Here is a 24086-nt window from a genome sequence, read left to right on the forward strand (position 1 = left end):
TCAGTGTTGTTGCTAATCAATGACATTACCAGGGCTGTGGAAAAATATTCCTCTAGTATTAAGCACATGTAGAATATATATATTTTTTTTTACAGTGACATTATGTAAACAAATTAAATATTAATTAATTTTTGGTATTTACGCTCAGGACAGATGTTGGTTTAAATATTTAACTGACACAGACATTTCTGTCTAAGGACATCAGAGCAGCTTTTTGAAAGTGATGCATAAGGGTTAAGGGTCTCATTATCATTTTGACAGTAAATATGTTGGTAATACATGAGAAACACAGTCATGAACACTTATTTGTTTTAACACAAAAGGTGGAGCCTTGGAAGGAGGGTCGATTGTTTTGTGTTTTTCAGCATTTTTGATATATTTTTTTGTGTGTGTTTCTTTGTAGGATATGTACTCCGTTCCTCGCACTATTCTACCTCACGGGGCCTCGTTCAATGGACACCCTGTCACTCTTCACATCACCTACGAGTCAACCAAAGACACTTTCACCTTAGAGGTACTGTTAGACTTTTCCTTGTGCACCTGTAATAAAACCTTTATTATTACATATATAGAGGAAATAACCATGTGTGTGTGTGTCCTGCAGACCCACAGTAATGAGACAATAGGAAGTATCCGATGGAAGATATCCGAGCACTTGAGCTGTCCAGTGGATAATGTCCAGATCTTTGCCAATGATAGTGTGGTAAGTGTTTCATTTCTTTCTAAGTGGCAGGGACTCTTGAACCTCCTTTGTTTCAACAAATAAGATTGTACCCGTCACTCTTCATCAAAGTATTTTACTCCTCCATTAAGCATTAATAGCTACTTTAAATTACAAAAAACAATTCATTGTACAGTTAGTTCTTGTAGGCAGGGATTCACCTCCTCTTTGTTGGTGGGAAACGCAGCCTCAAACAACCTCGTTTTTCTCTCACTCCCTCCTCCATGTTTCAGTTGACCATGAACCGGGACCAGAAGCTTCTCTCCCAGCTCGGCTTCAGCGACGAGCAGAGCCTGACGGTGAAGAGCTCGGGCACCGGCACTCCCTCCGGCAGCTCCGAGTCCTCGGCCTCGGCCTCCAGCAGCTCCAGCTCCGCCGTCTTCAACTCTGCCTACGCATTGGAGCAGGTACAAGCTCAAACATGACCGTGAACAAAAAAATATAATTGTGGACACACTTAACATCGATTCTCATAACAACACTGCGTCTGTGTTTTTCTGTCTCCAGGAGAAGTCCCTCCCCGGTGTGGTGATGGCTTTGGTGTGTAACGTGTTTGAGATGCTTTACCAGCTGGCTAACCTCGATGAAACCAGGTAAGATAGTACAGTTCTAAGTTTGACCATTTTTCCACCAAAATAAGCATGTATATGCAGGGTTTTTAAACACGTTGGACGTCACAAACTCGCCGGAAAGCAGGGAAAATGTTTTGGGGTTTACTTCTATTTTATATCTGTTACTTATTCAGTCTCTTTCAAACTCTCAAACCAGAGTTGGTGTTTGTTGGAACAGTGGAAAGACCATTTTATTTTGTGTCTGTTGAGTTTGAATGAAGTGTGTTTTGGGGATCAGTTCGGTAAAATGACTGTTGTCTGAATGCAGTCTGGTGGCTTTGAAGAGAGCAAATAAAATGTACGTTTTGTACGTTTTAATTATGATAACAGTCCAAATCCCTGTTTTCTTTGTTTATTATATATTTACTTATGGGCAGCACATAGCATCACGATAGAAAAGGGGTAAGAATATCCACCCTGCTGTCATGTTTCCATCACTGTCAATTGGAGCTGCAGCCGATAAATGGTGTTACTACTGCAGTCATTTGTCCTGGGAATGAATTTCTTTTGTAACCTTAACCACTAAAGGCAAAAGCCAGATGTTAGTGGCTGTTAAGGGGCTTTAAGTACACCTTGTTGACAACAAGAAACTGTATGTCCTCATCCAGTATTTTGTTTTCTCCAGGATCACCCTCCGTGTGAGGAAGCTGCTGCTGCTGATTCCAACAGATCCAGAAGTGCAGGATGCTCTCGACAACTTTGTTCCCAAAGAATCCAGCGTCTGGAGCCACCAGGTACGTCAGATCAGTCTGTGATGCGTTCAGGTCACGTAGCAACTACCGTGGCCGAAAGTTGAAGCTCTCGGTTCTGTTTTTGATTATTTTATATTTTGTTTTAATCACGTATGTTGGAATAAGTCCCTATACATCCTGCTTCATCTCCCTGGTTCACACATTCTCTCTAAACCCTCTTTGTTCTCTTTTCTATAGAAGACACTGTTCCAGGGTACCGGCTCTCGTTCTCCGTCTATGTCCTCCAAGCAGCAGCACCAGCCCAGTGCTGCATCCATCTTGGAGTCCCTCTTCAGGTCCTCTGCTCCGGGCATGTCCACCTTCAGAGTGCTGTACAACCTGGAGGTACGCACACATGTGAACACACACACATCAGTCAACGCAGTGCATGATCCTCTAATATAAATATACAACCTCTCTTTTCAAACCTTGAAGGTAGATTAGTGACGTTGACATCTGTTTCCGTCGTTCTTCTTCTGTCTCTGTGTCAGGTGTTGAGTTCAAAGCTCATGCCCACGTCGGACGATGAGATGGCGAAAACCAGCAGCAAGTCCTTCTGTGAGAACTTCCTTAAAGCAGGAGGCCTCAGGTAACAGTAGAGAACAGCTGACCTGTTAAAGAAAAGAGACGCATCTATCTGGTGTTCGCTTTGTTTCGTAAACTATAATCCAAAGTTTTTTTTACTTTTAGTTCTGACAGACGTATGGCTGTACTGAATAGTTTGAAACTTCATAATAAGCATTTGAATACTGCGCATATTTTCTTTCATGTCTATTCATTCTGTTTAAACCATATATTTCACACTTGCAGAAAAAGATTAGGTGTCAAATTTATTTTTATTCATCAGTGTTGTTTTTGTGGCCGTTTGTGAAAAAGGGCTACAGCCAGCCTCCTTTTTCAGAGCGCTCAAATTCTTTGTGCTCCAAACATTTCCAAAACTCCATGTCAAAATTGATTGAAAAAAGATAGATGTAATCATTTCCAAAATTCACAGCATTTCTTTTTATAAATTTCTTCCTTGCTGCACTCAATTGAGGTCACTCACCTTGAGTAACGTGGCAATCTAGCAGCCATCTAACAGCGCTATAAATTACATTTCTACAACCACAATAACAACAAAATCTTTTTTTTGTTTTGTTTTAAGGTGATGATGTGATGAAATATGACGACACTGAGCGTCATTCAAAAACCTCAATAGAAGCTTTGAATGTAAAAAAAAAAAAACAACCAAAAAAACATTCAGTTCAGCACTCAACAGTTGTATTTCTTTGTGTTTCTTCTGCAGTCTGGTGGTGAATGTTATGCAGAGAGATTCCATCCCATCAGAGGTGGACTACGAGACCAGACAAGGAGTCTACTCAATCTGCCTTCAGTTGGCCAGGTGCAAAATGCCTCTCTCACACACACACACACACACACACACACACACACACACACACACACACACACACACACACACACACACACACACACACACACATAGTCGTTGATATTCTGGGCCACGAATCAGGTGAGACTTTATACTAAATTGACTTTGTTTGCAGGTTTCTTCTGGTTGGCCAGAGCATGCCTTCAGTGCTGGACGATGATGTCATCAGGGATGGCGACGCGCTGTCGTCCCGTCCGTTTCGTAACGCGGGTCGGTCTGGACGACAGCTGTCTCTCTGTGGAACTCCAGAGAAGTCCTCCTACAGGCAGATGTCTCTGTCCGAGCGCTCCTCCATCCGGGTCGAGGAGATCATCCCAGCCGCCCGCGTAGCCATTCAGGTAAAACACGCCTGTTTCCATGACGATACCCACCATTGATTCAGCACCCAGATTGTTCTTGTGAGTAAACAACGCTCTCTTTTCCAGACCATGGAGGTCGGTGACTTCACCTCCACGGTGGCCTGTTTCATGCGTCTGACCTGGGCAGCTGCAGCGGGTAGATTGGATCTAGTTGGCAGCCCACAGCCAATCAGAGAGACCCACAGCTCCCTTCTGCCACAGGGGGTCCGCACCAGAGTCAGCAGTACAGGTGACACAAGAAACACACACTTACAATGTTATTGTGGCAGAGTTCAGTGAAGCTTGAATACCTTGATACCAGAACTCCCCAAAATAGCACTACATTGCAATCTGAAAGGGCTAAGTTATGTTCAACTAGTAGTTTATGGTGCTTTTTTGGTTATTTTGAAAATATAGATTCCTTTATCTATTGTTCTAAAGCAGGCCGGTTGCTTGTAATGTTCTTAATATTTGTTTCCTTTTTAAGTTTATACACTTAAGTCTTTGGATATGAACATTTTGCTTGAATTTCCTTGAGTCTGTAATGTCTATATGAACACTGTTGTGGTTGCTAGCTTTTCTAATTCTCAACAAGGTATTTATACATACACTGAGAGGTTGTTTACAGTCAGTGGGTGTGGTTATCATCCTGCACAGCTTCATTCCTGATCTGCGTTCTGTTGCCAACAGCTCATGGTCGAAGCATTTCCAGTGACACAAAACAAAACCTAAATAAACTTGTGTGTCATGTGTTTTTTAATCTTTGCAGGAAGTAACTGCAGCTCCAGCAGTGAGGGGGAGACCACGCCTACAGCATTGCATGCTGGGATATGTGTGAGACAGCAGTGCGTTTCTATCAAAGATACCATCATCGCCCGCGAGGCCCTGTCACTGCTGGTCACCTGCCTGCAGCTACGCTGTCAGCAGCTCTGTAAGAATCATGCAGCAGTTCAAACACTCTACTCGTGATAATTACTGCACATTAGGCCACTATGGAGTGTAATGATACTGTAGTTAATACTGTAGTAGACTTCTACAATGCCACTAAGTCCTGTGTTTTCTCTCTCTAGGTTCTTTTTACAACCTTCCCTCCGTCAATGATTTCATCATTGATGTTCTGCTGGGATCTCCCAGCGGAGAGGTAAACAACACCCTCTTTTTGTTTAATCCTCTGAAACAGAAGCAGTTTTAGGGCGTATTTTTGCTCCTGTCACATTTTACCCTCTGTGGCCTCTTTTTCACTGTAATATATAAGTCCTGCACATCAATGGAAACAGCACAAACACAGCTAGAAACAGAGAGAGTCCAAAAATGTCTTTTGTGCATAAAAACACAGTTACAATGGCATAAATCCTAAATGAATAAAAAGAACGCTAGTTGAATTTCTTCAATAATTTATCTACACAAATTGGAAAACACTGAAATCTTATCATCCAACATTTTTCAAAGTGGCCACAAGTGTTACCAATGTTGGGGGGAAAAATGAGGTTCTACGTGCTATGCACATTGATCTATTTATATTTTTACAACCTCTCCTCTCCTCAATGTTCTGTGTTCAGCAGCCTGCAGTTCAGTCGAAATTTCACAGAATTTTGGTCACGTGACTGTTGGTCTCAGCCGAATGAATCATGGCTGCCTAGTTGCTCTGAGGAGCTCAGAATGTTATGTTTTTTTACAGAATCTGGTGAAAGCAAAAGGTTTATTTGGGGCAAGATTTCAAACGAGACATGTTGAATAAAATGTTTTTATTGAAATAGCACAATTTTAAGCTTTGTTTTAATTGCTTGATCTGAAGTAAGCGTTCTTTGCACGTGGTCTGTTCAAGCACAATCGAAAAAATAAAAAACTGACGATAATGACTGCTTTTACAGCTTCTGGCTATGATAAACTGTGTCGTTTTAGCAGTTGTTTAAAGAAAACATGCTTGTCAATCCTGCCAGTGGGTTTTGGGCTTTAGAGGATTAATATCACAGCAGAAATATGTCGCAAACATCACAGTCTGCGTTTACACCAGCTTCCTCTGTCTCTTCCTCTCTTCAGATCCGCCGCGTCGCTTGCGATCAGCTCTACACTCTGAGTCAGACGGACACGTCCGCCTTCGCCGAGGTCCAGAAACCCAACTTGTTCCTCATCTCAGTCGTCCTCACTGCCCAGCTGCCGTTATGGAGTCCTACGTCCATCATGAGAGGAGTCAACCAGAGGTACTTCAGAAACAAACACACACATGTCTGAAACTTTAGCGGAAGTCTTGTGTTGATGACAATTTTCTTCTCAGGTTGCTGTCCCAATGCACTGAGTACTTTGACCTAAGATGTCAGCTTCTAGACGACCTCACCAGTAAGATTCAGACACTTTTATCAACACCTAGATATGAAGTATTGTCCCATATGTAAGAGCTGATTTAATAGATAGTAAAATGTCTTTCTCTCTGCCTCGTATTCTCTCTCTCTTCCCCTCCTCCAGCGTCAGAGATGGAGGTGTTGAAAGTGAGCGCCGCCACGATGCTGGAGGACGAGATCTCTTGGTTGGACAACTTTGAGCCCAGTTGGAGCTCTGAGATGGAGACCAGCGAGGCGGACAACATCCTCCTGGCGGGACACCTCCGGCTCATCAAGACCTTGCTCTCACTATGCGGCAACGAGAAGGAGCATCTCGGTGAGCACACGGAGGAAACATATCGCAGACGTTCAACACGTTTAGGAAGTGAAGGAAGTTGACAGAGTTGGGAGGGTCACTTTAGAAGTTAAATGTACTAATAACCTGTTTAAAAAATGCAGACAGCAACCTCATCCAAGTATAAGTACAAGTAATACTAAATATGCAGATAATTATATTAAGCTTTATTTACATAGCATCTTTCAAAACACAGTAACAAAGTGCTTTACAATAAAAACAGACCACATTTAAAACATAAAGTGAATGGAATACACTAAAAGCCCCAAAAATAAACAAAGAGAGTAAAACAATCTAAATAAAGTAAAATCACGAGAAGCAGTTCCAAAGAGGAGAGAAAAGAATAAGCGGAGATTTAGGCATTACTTTGTATGTAAAGCAGAAAAAACATCACAGTACAAGTTCTGCAATCCCGAATTTTTGGCACATTAGTGTCGGATTTTGAGCTTGGAGCAGCAGCACCAGTCCCCATATTCAATTAAACTAACCCAGTACGTCATGTATTATGTGAGCTGAACAAGAAATTTGAAGCGGTTTGTCCTTTTCCTACAAACTTTTAACGCTGGGATGCCTCGCTGCAGAAAGAATAATCTTGATGAACTGGAAATACTCAAACCATGAGGCTTTTCGAAAACTTGCACTGTGATGTTGTTCCCTTTTTTTCTACTTTACATACAAAATAATGGCGAAATCAAGTGTCGTCATGTGTGCAAATGGTGGTTTATTCTTTATTATTTGTTCTTTATTGTAAACCCCCTAATGATCCCATTAGTATTCTGATTACGTATCTAATTACCTTCCGTTTAATCCGTCACTTGGGAACACTTGCAATGTGAGGATGTGTAACTCTTTCCTCCAGGTGCGTCTCTGATCCAGCAGTTGTTGGACGACTTCCTGTTTCGCGCTTCACGCATCATCATCAACAGTTCAAACCCCACCCCCTCCCCGGCCCCGAGCCATGACTTCCATCCCAAGTACGACACGTAAATACTACCCCGGCGTTACATTTTTTATTTTTATTTTTTCCTCCCTTGGATCGGATAATTGTAAACATTGTGTGCCAGTGCGTTTACGTCTTGTCGTGGTGTGTTCAGGTGCAGCACAGCCAGCAGCAGGCTGGCGGCCTACGAGGTTCTGGTGATGCTCGCAGACAGCTCTCTGGCCAACCTCCGGCTGATCACCAGAGAGCTCATGTCCATGCACCACCAGTCCGACCCTTCCCTCTGCAAGGAGTTCGATGTAAGACACCCATTGAAATCATATTTTCTCACTATAATATCTATTGGTTGGATAGTTAAGCTGTGAATCTAACTTCCTGTGCGTCCCTCAGTACCTTCCCCCCGTAGAGAGCCGGTCCGTCTCCGGTTTCGTCGGGCTGAAGAACGGTGGAGCCACGTGTTACATGAACGCTGTGTTTCAGCAGCTCTACATGCAGCCCGGTCTACCAGAGGTACACACCAGTAGTCTTATGTACTTTTCACCTTCTGCATTCACAGAGTCATCCAGTATCAGTGAATATGTATGTTTTTGGTTTGAAGGCTTTCCTGTCCATCGAGGACGACACGGATCAGCCAGAGGAGAGTGTCTTCTACCAGGTCCAGTCTCTGTTCGGCCACCTGATGGAGAGCAAACTGCAGTACTACATACCGGAGAACTTCTGGAAGGTAAAGAACCTGTTCAGCACACAACCTTTTAACTTCCAAGTGTTCCTGCACAAGTGTGGGCGTTAAAGTGGCAATAGAAATGTGACAGCATTATGTCTACAAGTTCTAAACCACCCACTCACAAATGTTCTCATCTGTTGACCTTCACTCTGTGAGACATTTGTCTTCTCTTTCACAACAATACAAAAAGTGCACCAATCACAGAAACACCCACCTCATCTATAATACGCTTTCATTTTCTGCAACATCAAAGATATCTCTGAGCAGATATAACCATCAGGTTTATTTTTCTTCAGTTATACTGTGGCATGACTTAGATTAGTTTATTACCAAACTATAAAGGGTGTAAATCTTTTGGTATCTTTCGATTTTTTTATTTATTTTTTTATCTCGGAGTCCGTTCAAACATCGATTATCGATTCAGTTTGTTTTAGGATCTACTTCAGCCCGCTGTGCTCTAATAAAGGCGGATGTGACAGATTATGGCATTAAAGTAAAGTGTGTACAAGATTATACAAGTTTTTATATTTTAAAAAGTTATGTCAACTGATTCCAATAATTTTTAACACTAAAATACAAAATTTAACTTAATTTAATTAAGAAAAAAATTTGTTTGAAATGTAATGTATTCATGCTAAAGTTGCACAAATAAACAAAAGGGTTTTAGTATTTCTAGTCTCAGTGACTTCAAGAACAACAACTTATTTCAAAAACAAAAATGCTGCATGTGACGTTAATAAACTTTGTAGAAACGTTGGCAAGTTAAAGAATAAATCACACAGTAATGCTTCAAACAGCTTTGCCTTGTAGGACTACTGGCCAGCAGTAGCAATTTGTTAAAAAATGTTTTTTTAAGTTGTAAATCAATTCAGAATAAATTTAAAAAAGCTATTATTCATGTGCAAATGTGTTCTGTCTGCTGCAGATCTTCAAAATGTGGAACAAGGAGTTGTATGTCAGAGAGCAGCAGGATGCTTATGAGTTCTTCACCAGCCTGGTGGATCAGCTCGACGAACATCTCAAGGTAAGGACCAATTTATTGTTTATCAAAATGCAAAAGATAATTGTCTAAAACCTGATTTTGTTTTGATGATTTTTAATAACGATGAGAATCCTCTCCACCAGAAAATGGGTCGGGAGCAGATCTTCAAAAACACATTTCAGGGAATCTTCTCCGACCAGAAGATTTGTAAAGACTGTCCTCACCGGTGAGCAACAATACTCAAGACTATCGTTTCCATTTAAAGACGCATCACAGGTGATATTTGACCTTTCTTCTTTCTTTTTTTTTTAAATACAGGTATGAGCGTGAAGAAACCTTCATGGCGTTGAACCTTGGAGTGACTTCCTGCCAAAGCTTAGAGATCTCATTGGACCAGTTTGTGAGAGGAGAGGTGCTGGAGGGCAGCAACGCCTACTACTGTGAGAAATGCAAAGAGAAGGTGTGTGAAAATCGCTCTGCATGCTTTTCATTCTGCTACACCGACATCATGTATACTCATGTGTACATTCATTCATCCACACAGAGAACCACGGTGAAGAGGACGTGCATCAAATCCCTGCCCAGCGTTCTCTGTATTCACCTCATGCGCTTCGGATTCGACTGGGAAAGCGGACGCTCCATCAAATACGATGAACAGATCCGGGTACGACGTATTTCTAATCCCAAAAACACAAATCTGTAGTCGCTACAATATTTATCAAATCCCAGAGTTAAGATTGATATGAACTCTGTTGTTGTTGGTGCTCAGTTCCCCTGGGTGTTGAACATGGAGCCCTACACCGTCTCTGGAATGGCCCGTCAGGACTGCAGCGGAGAGGGAGGCGAGGGCCGAGGCGACGGGACCTCGGGGGGCTCGCCCAGGAAGAAGGTCACGATCTCCGAGAACTACGAACTCGTGGGAGTTGTAGTCCACAGTGGTCAGGCACATGCCGGCCACTATTACTCCTTCATTAAAGATAGACGGTAAGAGACACTGTTTGGGATTTTAAAATATTTTTGTTGTGTTAATCAATCAGAATCTAATCGTTCTAAACGTTTTCCTTCCCTTTGCCTTCCCTCCATCTTTGTTTTGTCCTCATCTCTTAGTGGCAGCGCTCGGGGTCGTTGGTACAAGTTCAACGACAACGTGGTGGAGGAGTTTGACATGAATGACGAAACTCTGGAGTACGAGTGCTTTGGTGGAGAGTACCGACCCAAAGTCTACGACCAATGTAAGTAGCGTGCATAAACTCAGATTTTGACCATATCTCAAATGTTGCACCTTAAAGTGAAGTTTTTAAACTACATGTGAAACTCTGCACATATTATTTCCTCATGCAAACACTCGGTAATCTTGATTTGTGTCTGTGTTTGTGCAGCGAACCCGTACCCTGACGTGCGGCGGAGATACTGGAACGCTTACATGTTGTTTTATCAGAAGATCAGCGACCAGAACTCGCCCGTCCTGCCCAAAAAAAGCCGAGTCAGCATCATGAGGCAGGAGGCCGAGGACCTGACTCTGTGAGTGAACCTCTGAACATAAACTACTGAACACCAACCTCGTAAACTTCTCATTGGGTCATTTATAATTAATCAGCAGAGTCAGCAAAATGATAAAGCTGTAGGTCGTCTATCTCCTGTCTGATGAAAGGTTGTGAATTTTCAGTTAGTTTTTATTTTATTTGGATTTTTACTTTTCAATTTAGTTTTAATTTAGTTTTAGTTCTCAGTGTGTTTTCTAGTTTTATTTAGTTATATTTTTTTAGAAAGGTTTGTGTTGCATTTTATATTTATTTCATTTTTATATGTTTTGTTTTATTTAGTTTTTGTTAGGGGAACGTCATTTAGGATCGTCTCAGGAAACCTTTTATCAGCTAACCCATGTCTCTTTTTTCCCAGGTCTGCCCCGTCCTCTCCCGACGTTTCCCCACAGTCCTCTCCTCGACCTCCGAGGGCCAACAACGACCGCCTCACCCTCCTCACCCGCCTGGTCCGCAAGGGAGAGAAGAAGGGCCTGTTTGTTGAGAAGATGCCCGCCAGCATCTATCAGGTAAAGTGGAATCGAGAGATGACGTAGTAAAGAAACTGTCCTCACAGCACCTTAACATTCATTCTGTTGGTAACAGAGGTATCGTCCGGCTTCTTCTGACCTCTCTGTTTGTGTTTTTGATCAGATGGTGAGAGACGAGAATCTGAAGTTCATGAGGAACCGAGACGTCTACAACAGCGACTACTTCAACTTCACCCTCTCTCTGGCCTCCGTCAACGCAGTATGTGCTTCTACTGTTTGTGTTTCTTATTGACAAAGTAGAGATGATAGAAATGATGTTAAAGTGGCAATCCTTAAGATTTCAGTTCTGGTTTATTTGGCAACACCCTATCTACTGGAGGTGACAGCAAGTGTGGTTTAACACAACATGTCCTAGAAAAGAGGATGTTCTATTTTATACAGATTGTAAAGCCCTCTGAGGCAAATTTGTGATTTGTGGATTTGGGCTGTACAAAATAAAATGGTTGAATTGAATATAAGAGGCAGCAAAAGTCAGGCAATAAGTGGCCTTTTTCATCACTCTATGAGCAAAATTGAGCATGGCAAGGGTCTGCAAACAGTGTAAGTGAAAGTAGCTGGTTACCTCAATCTGCAGGCCCTCATTGAACTGCTCACTGTGACCGCTCCTGACTGTTACATTACTCACTCTGCAATATTTCAAACTGATCTGCTGTCAAAAAATGCAAAAAGCAACCGTTGTCTTGTTTTTTAGAAGCACTTTTAATGAATGATAGCGGTCAGTGTCAAGCTCACCGACAAACGTTGCATTTCATAATAAAAGTCAACTTGTGTTGAATGTTGTGTCTGCATCAGCAGCAACTCAATACTGCTTTATTTCTAGGAAGGTTGTCACAGATGCCAAGCTTATAATACTGTAAATATATATATATATATAATACCACAGGCTCAACCACCATTCTCTTACCTCATATGCTACAGTGACTTAACGGACAATTATTTCAATGAAAATCTACCAATAGTCATGGATATAGCTCTCAAATTTCAGGAAGCAAATATGTAATATCTATTTTACGTTTTCCCTTTTTGCTCAGTGCTTTTTGAAGTAGAATCTTTTAACTTGTACCATTGTTGTTGTTTTGTAATCAGATTTTGCGCAAAATGTGTGCTCCCTGAACCAAAGTGTCTTCAACTGTTTTATCCTCTAATATTTAGTTAATTGCGCCTGTTTTTCTATAACAGAATGTTTCTTTTGAACCTTTTCCCATCATTAATGCCTGTGGTTCTCTAAATTTGATCACATAAGTCCATGTTGATAATTCAAACATGGTGAGTGGTGAAGTGTGATCAAAGCAACACACTGGGACTACCGGGGAAATTGATTACAGCAATATAATTTGTGTTACAGACGAAGCTGAAGCATCCAGACTACCAGCCGATGGCCAAAGAGAGTCTTCAGCTGGCGGTCCACTTCCTCTTCCACACCTACCTGCACACCAAAAAGAAACTCCGGTATGTACACGCACACATCCTCACCTGTCAGTAACGAACATCCCTCATCATAAGCATCAGTGTTATACCTCTGTTAATGGTGCATTCACATGCTCATTTGACAGTTGTTCTAATGACTTCGGTGTGTTCATGAGCTTTCAGTCAAAACAACATGGAGGCTTGAAAAGAAGATGTGTTGTATTTTATTTCTCAGAGGGTTTAAACATCACAAATAAAGAGCATTTATTCCCTAAAATCACGTAATATAGCTTTAACTGATCTAGGTTACTTAACATGGACAAGTTACAACCTAATACAAATTACATGTGAGCAAAAAATGATATGAAATACTTAATAATTAATAAAAAAATGTACTTATATCCCACCATGCTTCTGCGTAATATGACGTTAAATCAGCAAGTCGTGTGACAACATTTTCCAGAGTTATAGTTCTGACGTTTTTCCCAGACGGAACACTTTTTTCCTCATTATTCCTACACTACATGAATGCAGCACGCGTCTTTTGTCTCCTGCAGGGTGGACACGGAGGAGTGGATGGCGACGGTGGAGGTGCTGCTGTCTAAGAGCTGCGAGGCGTGTCAGTGGATGGTGCAGTACCTGGTCGGACCAGAGGGGCGAGAGATCACCAGGTTGGTGCTTGTTGATCAGCTGATTAACCCACAGACCTGTTACATTATGCACAGTTTGTTTATGATTACATGTCTGTGGTGCAAACTGTGCCAGCACAAGAAAGGGGTTTATAGAATATATAGAATAGACCATGTGAAATGCAAATTAGAGAAAGAAATGACCATGAAAACGCTGATTACAACAGATTAAAGGTGTACTTTACCCCTCCATCTTTTTATAAGTATTGATATACAAATGGTAATTTTTGAGTCGAAATATTCCTTTAATATAACTTCTATTATATAGTTTTTGGTAGACAGTTTCTCGTGAAAAAGGGATTGCCGATTGCAGTTTGCACCTTTTCTTCAAAAGATTTCTATAATCAACATAAATTTAAGTAACAGACAAGAGCAAATTGCATCAGCCGATTACATCATCAAACTTGTATTTACTGTATGTAAAGCCAGGGCCTAACCTGGCTTTAATCACAGCAGCGTTTCTGTCCCAGTGATACGTGATACCACAGACCTGACAGCTCCATCATTCTAATCAATGCACACTGAACTCTCTGACCTGGGTCACATGACTCCTCTCTGATAGCTGCTGCAGCCTCTAAAGCTTCACTCCCTCTCTCTGTCGCTCTCTATGTCTCTCTCACTCTCTGTCTCTCTCTGTCTATGTCTCTCTCTGTCTATGTCTCTCTCTGTCTCTCTCACTCTCCGTCTCTCCGCCTCTCTCTCTGTCTCTCTCTGTCTCTCTGTCTATGTCTCTCTCTTTGTCTATGTCTCTCTCACTCTCTCCGCCTCTCTCTCTGTCTCTCTCTGTCTATGTCTCTCTCTTTGTCTATGTCTCTCTCTGTCTATGTCTCTCTCTGTCTCTCTCTGTCTCTCTCTCTCTCCGTCTCTCCGCCTCTCTCTCTGTCTCTCTCCGTCTCTCTATCTATGTCTCTCTCCGTCTCTCTATCTATGTCTCTCTCCGTGTCTCTCTGTCTGTCTATGTCTCTCTGTCGATGTCTCTGTCTGTCTCTCTCTGTCTATGTCTCTCCGTCTCTCTGTCTCTCTTTGTCTCCCCCTCTCTCTCTTTCTCTCTCTGTCTCTCTCTCTCTCTCTCTCTCTGTCTCTCTCTCTCTCTCTCTCTCTTTCTCTGTCTCTCTCTCTCTCTCTCTCTCTCTCTCTCTCTCTCTCAAGAACACATACATATAACTGTCCTTTAGAGCTCTACTGCATGTTTTAATCACACAAACACACACTGAGCTTCTGGAGTGCCCTTGAACAAGCTTTTTATTGTAATTTAATTGACAGTGGGAGGATTAAAAACCACATGGTGTGTGTGCTCGTTGTTCACACACTTGATGCTGATTGGCTGAGAGAGCAGCTCACTGTCATTGTGGAATGTATACATTTAAACACGGAGGAGGATTTGTAATATTAGAGAAGGTTTTGGCATTGTTATCACACAATGAACCTTTTTTTGTTACAAACCACACACCTTCCCACGGAGACGAGATACAGAGTAACCCTCTCAGCTGTGTGTCTCAAGGCCAAAAGAAGCCAGCAAATGTACTTTCTCACACAAATGGTGTTTTAGTCTTCCTTTCTTTAGGCCTCACCTCGTGTCTAGAATGTGTTTTTCACTTCCATATCTCACGCAACAGATACATTATCATATATATGAGTTTATTTACATTTCAAGTCTGGGTTTTTGTTGACAATACGCACAGAAATGTGAGCTCGATGCCACAAAACACTTCTACTTTAATACATTACCACAATTTACTACATATTTTATCATTATTTTATCTTTTCAATGATGTTTTTTTTAATCATACTACCTTTATTTCATAATATCTGACCTTGTTGATTGTTCCCGATGGAATATCTTTCTCATTTATTGCTTTTTTTTGCTAAATTCTCTATTGTTTAATATATAAAGCCTATTGAAAACTGGTTAGCCTGTAGAAATTTCATCAGAGCCATCAGCTTTATTGTAAAATTTAGAACTAATTATATGCAACATCGTATATGTAAAAAAAAAAAAAAAAAAATAGATCAGGATTATCCACAAATGTAACAGGAAAACTGCAAACTCAGAACGTTTTGATGCTGCGTTGCTGCTCGATGTTTTGAAATTAGTAGACAAGACGGAAACAATATAGACAATTGTGTCAAAGCTGACAAAATAAGATAATCCTTTATTAGTTCCACAGAGGGGAAATTTGCAAGATTATAGCAGCAAAGTGAATAATGCAACAAAAGTCATCAGTAGAAAACAAAAATTCTAAACAGACAGTGGCAGGAAAGAAAGAACCTACAAAACACACTGTGTTATTCTTTTCGAAGTCACAAGGACGTTTATGCATCATTATCACATGTCTTTGTTTGCTACCTTATCGGTTTAATTCCAATTCACTCTGCTCATCATTTACAACACTCAAATTGATTATCGTTACGTCTCCTCCTTCAGGGTTTGTCTGTTGGAGTGCAGTGTGCGTGAGGTGAGGGTGGTGGTCGCCTCCATCCTGGAGAGGACTCTGGAGAGCGCGCTTCACTTCGGCGACCCCGGAGTGGACAGTCTGACCGACACGCTGCTCTCTCTGCTGGACAAAGACGTCCCTGAGAACGTGAAGAACTGCGCGCAGTACTTCAGCCTCTTCAGTAACTTTGCTCAGAGGGTAAGAAACCATCAACTAACACGTAGATTTCAGAACTCTTTTTGTGTTGAAAGCTTTGAGTTTAATGTGTTTCGTCTTCCTGTTCTCTCTCAGGGATGCGGTCCGTGTCAGCTGTTGTTGAAACACTCTGCTTATCGGAGGATGCTCATCTTCCTGTTGGGACCCAACAGGCAAAACAACCAGGTAGAACACTGGTGTAGTAGTATTTTTTGATTCTAGACTAAATGACGTGTTCTATGAGGTTCTATGAGGTTCTTCTCCATAGTCAGTGTTTTACTACAGTAGATGGAGTTTGTAAAAAATAAAGACTGGAGAAAAGCAATGACCTGCTGTGGACGTATTTTAGACGCCTAAAAGAATCAATATAAGTTTAAGTGTACGCTATATTTAGAATATTTTCACCTGTATACATAGCGGTTAGACAGATCTTTGTGACGGGGAGCTGAAGCTGTTATCTATGCTTTCTTTAAAGCCACAAGACCCCATTCAAAAAACAATAATTTTACCTCTCAGAACACAAGAGTTGCTGGTTTACTGCTGCCTCATTTTGTTAGTTTGTGTTATTGTCTGACTTTCCTGTAGTGTTTTAAACGGTTAATTCAGATTCACCAAAGTCACACAATAACACAAACAAACTAACCAATAGAGGCAGCTGTAAACCAGCAACTCCTGTGTTCTGCAAGGTAAAATGCTGGTGGGTTTGAAGAGAGAGTATATAGCGGCTTCAGTTCTGTCCGACAGCAAGGTAAGGCTGCGAAAATATTCTAAATATAGCAAACGCTTGTGAACTCAGCATTCACAAAACGCATAAATTGTGAATGTAGTTTTGAATTATTTGTTTTTAAAGACATTTTGAATATGGACTGCGTTTTAAAAGTAGCAAATTGGCAATTTAAGATGCAAGAAAGATTCTGTATTTTCAGTACTAATTCTTTTCTCTGCGTGTCTCCACAGAACCGGCGGTGGAGTCCCGCTCAGGCTCGGGAGTTCCTTCACCTCCACAACACTCTGGCCCTCATCACTCTTCACTCTGACCTCAACCCCCAGAGGACGCAGGGTGAGACACTTAAATCAAACCCAAAAGTCTTTGTACGTTAACGCTCCAATTCTGAAACTTTTTTTTAAATGATTATTTCTCACCCGTCGTCCCATGTAGCTCCAGGAGGCTTTAAACTGCGTGTGAGCTGCGTCCCGGCCTCCACCCAGCTCCTCCCCCTCCACGCCGACATCCTAGCCTCGCTCTTCACTCCAGAAGGACAGCCTTACCTTCTAGAGGTGACGTAAAAAAAAACTCACAATTCACAAGATTTGTCTTTATTGAAACAAGAAACAGTTGTTCTTGTCATTTAGGGATATAACAGAATCAACTGCATGACAGATGTGGAAGAAAAGCTGATGTTTTTTATGTTTTGGATGTCTTCAGGTGATGTTTGCCATGCGGGAGTTGTCTGGTCCGCTCTCCCTCCTGATAGAGATGGTGACCTACTCGTCGTACTGTAACGAGCCTTTCTCTCTGGGTGTGCTGCAGTTGCTCAAGGTAAAAAAAAAATGAAACAAAAAATAACCTTTCAGAGCTGACAGACATTTTGTCATTAATAAGTTTATAATCTTCTGATCACTTTGTGTCCCGTAGACCCAGCTGGAGACGGCTCCGCCTCATGAACTGAAAAACGTTTTCCAGATGCTGCAGGAGCTTCTAGTGAGTTAACTCTTCACCTGCTGATCGCTCACTTTGTAGGATACGATCGTTGTTATGATCAGCTCTTAACATCGGTTAAATCTTTTCAGGTAATGGAGGATCCTCTGCAAACACAGAGACTCAAGTATGCCTTTGAGTCGGAGAAAGGCCTTTTAGGTACGTTTTAGTACTTTTATCCCTAATGCACAAAACAGTGGAGCAAAAAAAACAGTCTTGTAACCCCTTTACAGTCATCTTTAAAGTTGTATTTTTCTTATCAATATAGTTGGTAGACTGCCATGCCACTTGGCAGTTTTTGTGTGTGTGTTAGATAGATGCATGGGTCGAATGATGGTTTTACGTCGCAGCACAGACCGTAACGTCACAACACACACACACACGTACACACACAACATTAACGTTGCACACAGTACAGCCACCCTGTAGTTCTTCTACGTGAGTTAAGAAGACAAAAAGCTCGCAATTTGTAACACCTTCAAGTCCAAAATAAGCCTCGGAGGAACAAGCTTATAAAACAATGCTTTGACAAACTAGAAGGTGCTGTAACTTGGTGCAGTTTTGTATAAAATGTAATTGCATTTGTCACTAAAATGTATTTTAAAAGTTCACTAATGCAAAGCAGTTTTCATAATTCAAACTGCAATACAACAAATATGGACAGTTAATGTGCAAGAGACGATTTTCCGTCATAAATATCACAGCCATTTGTAAAATAATCATCACTGAGTGCTTTTTCTTCTCAGCTTTGATGCACCAGAGCAACAACGTGGACAGCCGGCGATGCTACCAGTGTGTGAAGTTCCTGGTGACATTAGCCCAGAAGTGAGTTCATCTGAGGGTCACGTGTTAAGAGTTGTCCAGGAGTAGTAATAGTCTGACATGTACTTGATTTTTTGACAGATGAACTGGGCGACAATAACTCCTTTTGTTCTCCCTCCAGGTGTGCTCCAGCCAAAGATTACTTCAAGGACTTGTCTGGTCACTGGAGTTGGGCAGTTCAGTGGCTGCAAAAAAAGGCAAGCTTCTAAAATACTGAGCCGCCACATATGTCAAAGAAATGTGTTTAGATTTTAAGGCTTTTTTAAATTTTTTTGGAAAGTGTAGTTAGGTTTAGAGAAACGAGGAGAGAGAGAGAGATATCACAAATGTCACACAAGAAAATCTATAAATCTCAGACCAGCAGTTCCCACTTCAAACCCTTTATATCTGACTTGTGTATTAATTCATGACTTAACTTTTTTCGCAGTTTATGGACGACATATATTTGAACGGTTCATACATGACTTAACTATTTTTTGACGTTTATTTTTGACTTTAACTCACTATTTTAAAAGTTAACTCATGACTTTTAACTATTTTGACAGTTTATACATGACTTAAATATATTTACACCGTTTATACATGACTTAAATATATTTAAACCGTTCATACATGACTGTTTAAACTTCTCTGCTCACCTGTTACCTAGACTAGCTTAATTTCCTTCTTAACACATTGACTGAAACAAAATGAAACTCACCCAAACCATCTTGTTTCGTCTTTCCACTCCTCCAACAACCAGCAACTCCGGTTTAGTCTAAATAAACACTTCAGCCCCAGAGTTAGATTAGAACATATGCCTTCTCTTTAGCCTCTTTGTGCTACCGAGTTAATCCAAACCCTTTTTCACACACTGTGAATAAATACTTTTCTAATAATCTTGTATGCTCATTGTGTTTTTGCATCATATTCTCTCTTCCCACAGATGACTGAACATTACTGGACTCCACAGAGCAACGTCTCCAATGAGACCTCCACCAACAAAACCTTCCAGCGTACTATCTCTGCACAGGTACACACACACACACACACACACACACACACACACACACACACACACACACAGTGAAATACATGATACGACCCCCTCTTGCTCCTCCACCACGACTACACAAACATTCCTACTGGATGTTCTCCTCTGCTCTCAGCTTGGCTCACTCCTGTTTCTTTGTCTGGTGTGTTAAACTCTGCAGGACACCCTGGCGTACGCCACAGCGCTGCTAAACGAGAAGGAGCAGTCCGGCAGCAGCAACGGCTCCGACGGCAGCCCGGCCAACGAAAACGCCGACCGCAGCCTCCGACAGGTTAGCACCCCTTTCGTCGTGGCGGGTCCTTCCTAACACGACTCATCACTCGGTTCACGCAGCTCAAAAAAAACAAAAAACTGAGAAGAATGGAAACGAAAATGGAACATCTTCCCAAGCTTCTGTCAGCAGCTGTATAAAGGCAGTTTGTTAACCTCCCACGGTGGTTATTAAACGGATCCATTCTTCTGGGACTCCTGCTGTGATGTGAAAGGAAGCCCACACAGGCTCAGGCTTGAATACTGCAGATCATCACTGTGTTGTATGGAAGTCATAATCCCACTGTCACTGCTAAGCACAGGGATGTTTCACCATTAGTTCCTTCTCCTACCAAACAAAAAAATCACATTTTTAGTTATTTTAAAGGTCAGTATTAAGCCTGAATTCGAATATAAAGCTTGATTTTCAACATAATCTACACAATCGCTCATGTAAACCAAAAATATTTTAAATAAGGTCTTCATATTTGCTTGTTTAAGTAACTACGAGGAACTTCCGTTTTGTGTTGATTTTGGCGGTCCCTGTGGACAAAGGCGGTAGTGTTTCCGCAGCACCAGACTTTAGAAAACCTCTCATTTTAGCGCAGCAGGGGTCTTAAAGTCTGCCCCTCTCAGTCCTGGTTCAGGTTCTCAACTTTTTTGCAATTGCATCGACATTTTTGGATCAGTCAGTGTTTGAATTTTTACTCTTAAAAAATTTGTACCAACCCTGTTGTTATTATTATCCGTCTCTCTCCCAGGGGTCGGAGTCTCCCATGATGCTCGGCGACTCGAAGAGCGACCTGGAAGATGTTGACCCCTAACCTGTTACGGCCAGCGGGATCCCTCCCTCCGAGAGGCGGCGGCGGCGGCAGAGCTCCGGGCGGCCGATCGGTTACAGGCTGCGCTCTACGATTGGCCGGGACATTTAGGACTCCACAACAAGCCAATCAGAAAACACTTATTCTCTCGGTCGCCGCGGCAACGGGGGAGCTATGAATAAATCGTAAATTACTTCCTTTCAGAGCGGCCCAGTGGGGGCAAAGATGGAGATGCATTATCATTAAGGGCAGATTACGGCGGGAAGTACATTTAAAAAAAAAAAAAAAAAAAAAAAAGAAAGAAAGAAAAAGAAAACCTTCCTCAATCAACGGATGACTTCAGTTTATCCTTTTATTCATTCATTCACTCAGAATGACAGCAAGGTGGAGGATGGGTTTGGGTTGTGTTTTAACAATTTTCTGCTCATATTTGCCAATGTATCTACACAGACATATTGCATATTGTAAAGATTTGTTTCATAGGTGTAATTTCCAGTGTAAGATAATATTTTAAAGTCTCCTGCGCTCTTCTCCACAGCCATGCAACCGTTTATTTTGTTGTTGTTTTTGCGAGAGGTCACGTCAGCTGCTCTAGAGGAACTCTACAGACGCTCTCGTGTGCACTTGTACAGGAACACCTCCACACACACACATGCAGGAGCACTTGGGGGGGTGGGGTTAAGTATGCACTTTATAGTCCGGCCCGGTTCTATTGAGGCGTACAGCGGCGCTGGGCGGTTCCTCTAGAGCCTCCTCGCGGCCGCGTCCTCGCCACCTCTTCTGCTTTTTAACAAACTTTATATTTTCAGTGCCACTCGTTCAGAAACATGGCGGCCGCTCTGCAGTCAGGAAGCCTCGTGTGCTGGATTTTTTTATGCTTTTTTTTTTTTTTTTTTTTTTGTTTGTTTTGTTTTTCATCCATCGCCTGTGTTTTCTTTGCCATTTTTTCTTTGACTCTGGATTAAATATTTGCAGAGGAATGTTTTTTTTTTTTTTTGTGTGGGGGGGGGGTGAGATTGACTCAAGCCTTATGCAAAAGCTGATCTGGGAAGTGCACGGATCAGCGGCGGTCGGGCCGTCAGTGACTGGAGCTCAGGAGCATGTTTTACTTTTAGGTGCCAAGGTTACACACAAACATGAAGAATAACTCGTGAAAAAAAACAAAAACATGCAAGCGTGTGTCACTCACTAACAAACACAAACAAACAGGTTCTCGCCTCACTGTTACCTCTGCTTTATCAGGTTTTTCTTTTTTGCTTCGCCTCCTTTTGCTTCTGTCTACCTTCACACACACACACAGAGGAGCTGAACCCCAAAAACGTAGCTCCATCATCCCTCACTCGTCGGGAGACTTGAAGTGCCTTAACCTCCCGATCTCCCCCTCCCTCTCTCTCTCCACCTCCCATACTGTATCGTCACATCTCCACCGATAGTCTCGCTGTAGGAGAGCAACAGGGCTTCTTAGACCCCAAATATAACGGGGAACAACGTCCTCTGTGTGTCGTGACAAAGGATTGTAGGAGTGTAACTGTTGGTTGTTGGTTCTGTGTGTATGTGGGAGGGTTTGGGGTTTAGGCGACGGGTCAAGGGTCAAGGGGTTTTGACGGTAAAAACAAAAATTGCTGCTTCTTTTCAGAGACACTTTGTAGATACCGATTTCACGCTGGATAGTTTTTAGGGGAGACACTCTTTCACTCGAGATTCACGAGCCCTAAACGTTAGCTTAGCGACTTAGCTCTCAGCTTTAACAGGTCAATGTTTACAGTGTGAGAACCCATCATGCAACGCGGTTTTCTTTCTGTCTGTGGGAGTCGTCATGTGATCAATCCACTGAGGCTCCTTTAAAAGCCTGAGAAGAGGTTGTTTTAACCCCTTCCACCCCTCTCTCCCTCCCTGCCTCCCCCTGGCCCATCCCCCCCCCCTCTCTATCTCACTTGATGTGAATGTCACGTCGTGCTCTCCGGCACGTTTGCATGTGTGGCAGTAAGTGGTGGTGAAGTTTGTCTTTTCGGTGTGACAGAGGAAAAAAAAAACATCCTCCCTCCTCCTCCTCCTCCTCCCATCTTCTCCCTGTGTTGTTTGCTGTGTAATTTGGTCACTCAATGTCACAAACATCCCCCCCTCCCTTCTCTCTGTGGCTGGTTACATGCAACCTGATGGAGGTGCATGCAGTCTGTGCCAAGTGATGAAATGGCAACAGCCGAGAGTCTCTCCTAGGTTTCTCTCCCCCCCCACTGCTACATCACCCACAACTACTTAAAGAAGAAAGAAAACGTTAAAATACAAACACAAAAAACACGTGGAAACAATCTTTTGTTTTAATCCTGGGATGCAGGGAGGGGGGGCCGGGTGAGGGGGTGAGGGATCTGTGGCATCTGTACGGGTTTTTACTGTCATTCAATTTTGAGAAATTCACTTCTGCCATCGCAGGATTCTGTAACGCATGTTAAAACTCGAGTTTTAATTTGTACATCAGAGTTTGATTAAGGGGGAAAATTTGATATAAAATAAACTGGAATGCACAACCTTTTGTAAACATTGTTTTTCTTTTTTTACCTTATAAAATGCTGGTGCTACATTTGGATTTTTTCCTTTTTTATGTTGATTTCTGCAGGTCATCTTACTGTGATTTGATCCTGCAGACAATAAATAAACCTTTTTTCATTGCAGACACTTTGACATGTCACAGTAGGAAAAGCACAGGTGTTAATTATAAAATGAGTAATGGCTGAATTCCATTTAGCTGCGTTACAAAATCGCTAACCAATGTACTGCATACTGCCCACTAAATTAACCATAAAGTATGATTTTACTCAACCGTTCACACTGTACTTTACTTAATGCCATTCTTTGGGTGCTTCAGAGAAAATCCCCAGATCAGAGGCTAATCAACTTTTGCTTGAAGCTCAAACATCGAAGCTTCAGCGCTGTGTGAGAACTGTCCAAGAGGCTCGCTGGTGCACAGCAGACAAGTCCAGATATTTAGCATGCTGGATATCTGGAATCTGTCAGAGAGCTACAGCCAATGAGAGCGCAAGACGAGGGAGGAGGGGTTGGGGTGGGGCAGTTGAGCATGTGCTTTAAACTCATGTCTCAGAAATTCTTGCTAACGGAGTAAACATCCGAGCATTTCTTGTGCACCCAAAATCTAAATACTATGCCGAAAGTGTAAAACTCAAAACAATAACTGCAGCAATCAAACCAAACAACAAAGATATAATACAAATTCTGTTGGTAATAAGTTATTTCACATCATGCAATATATAAAGTAAAATTAAAGACAAGAAATACAAATATTGATAATATTTGATTTATGCACAATATATTTAATTTTACATAATACTTCTAGTATGATGTATCTGTTAAAGTGCAATTTTGAACACAGTCCTGTTGACGTGCATGCTGACCTCAGAACAGAACCATTGTTATTAATGTTATTGGTAATAAATGTGCTTTTCCTACTGCGATGAGTCAAACTCTGCTGTGAAAAAGGCCTGTTGGACAGAGAATCCTCCA

General features: G+C 41.9%; 1 protein-coding gene across 5 annotated transcripts in view; it reads left to right on the plus strand.

The window, feature by feature from the left end:
- usp24 (ubiquitin specific peptidase 24) overlaps positions 1–23090 on the plus strand; it is a 45915-nt gene extending 22825 nt beyond the window's left edge. For 3 of the 5 annotated variants that reach the window (XM_054602108.1, XM_054602111.1, XM_054602113.1), the window contains 42 exons: positions 404–514; positions 605–703; positions 955–1128; positions 1229–1314; positions 1958–2066; positions 2262–2408; positions 2555–2652; positions 3349–3444; positions 3608–3830; positions 3918–4080; positions 4600–4761; positions 4901–4971; positions 5871–6031; positions 6106–6167; positions 6294–6485; positions 7363–7486; positions 7598–7742; positions 7834–7953; positions 8042–8167; positions 9093–9191; positions 9293–9375; positions 9468–9609; positions 9694–9813; positions 9919–10133; positions 10257–10381; positions 10529–10670; positions 11049–11199; positions 11324–11419; positions 12566–12669; positions 13185–13298; positions 15742–15949; positions 16043–16132; positions 16904–17006; positions 17106–17224; positions 17373–17486; positions 17583–17648; positions 17738–17804; positions 18392–18470; positions 18589–18664; positions 19393–19479; positions 19661–19771; positions 20511–23090. In XM_054602108.1, coding sequence (XP_054458083.1) covers positions 404–514; positions 605–703; positions 955–1128; positions 1229–1314; positions 1958–2066; positions 2262–2408; positions 2555–2652; positions 3349–3444; positions 3608–3830; positions 3918–4080; positions 4600–4761; positions 4901–4971; positions 5871–6031; positions 6106–6167; positions 6294–6485; positions 7363–7486; positions 7598–7742; positions 7834–7953; positions 8042–8167; positions 9093–9191; positions 9293–9375; positions 9468–9609; positions 9694–9813; positions 9919–10133; positions 10257–10381; positions 10529–10670; positions 11049–11199; positions 11324–11419; positions 12566–12669; positions 13185–13298; positions 15742–15949; positions 16043–16132; positions 16904–17006; positions 17106–17224; positions 17373–17486; positions 17583–17648; positions 17738–17804; positions 18392–18470; positions 18589–18664; positions 19393–19479; positions 19661–19771; positions 20511–20573 — 5043 coding nt within the window. In that variant the 3' untranslated portion in view covers positions 20574–23090. The remainder of the gene's footprint in view (positions 1–403; positions 515–604; positions 704–954; positions 1129–1228; positions 1315–1957; positions 2067–2261; positions 2409–2554; positions 2653–3348; positions 3445–3607; positions 3831–3917; positions 4081–4599; positions 4762–4900; positions 4972–5870; positions 6032–6105; positions 6168–6293; positions 6486–7362; positions 7487–7597; positions 7743–7833; positions 7954–8041; positions 8168–9092; positions 9192–9292; positions 9376–9467; positions 9610–9693; positions 9814–9918; positions 10134–10256; positions 10382–10528; positions 10671–11048; positions 11200–11323; positions 11420–12565; positions 12670–13184; positions 13299–15741; positions 15950–16042; positions 16133–16903; positions 17007–17105; positions 17225–17372; positions 17487–17582; positions 17649–17737; positions 17805–18391; positions 18471–18588; positions 18665–19392; positions 19480–19660; positions 19772–20510) is intronic. The other 2 variants (XM_054602109.1, XM_054602112.1) reach the window with 1 other exon arrangement.
- Positions 23091–24086: the final 996 nt, after the last annotated feature.

The sequence above is a fragment of the Anoplopoma fimbria genome, chromosome 8 (assembly GCF_027596085.1).
Source record: "Anoplopoma fimbria isolate UVic2021 breed Golden Eagle Sablefish chromosome 8, Afim_UVic_2022, whole genome shotgun sequence".
Classification (NCBI taxonomy): Eukaryota; Metazoa; Chordata; class Actinopteri; order Perciformes; family Anoplopomatidae; genus Anoplopoma; species Anoplopoma fimbria.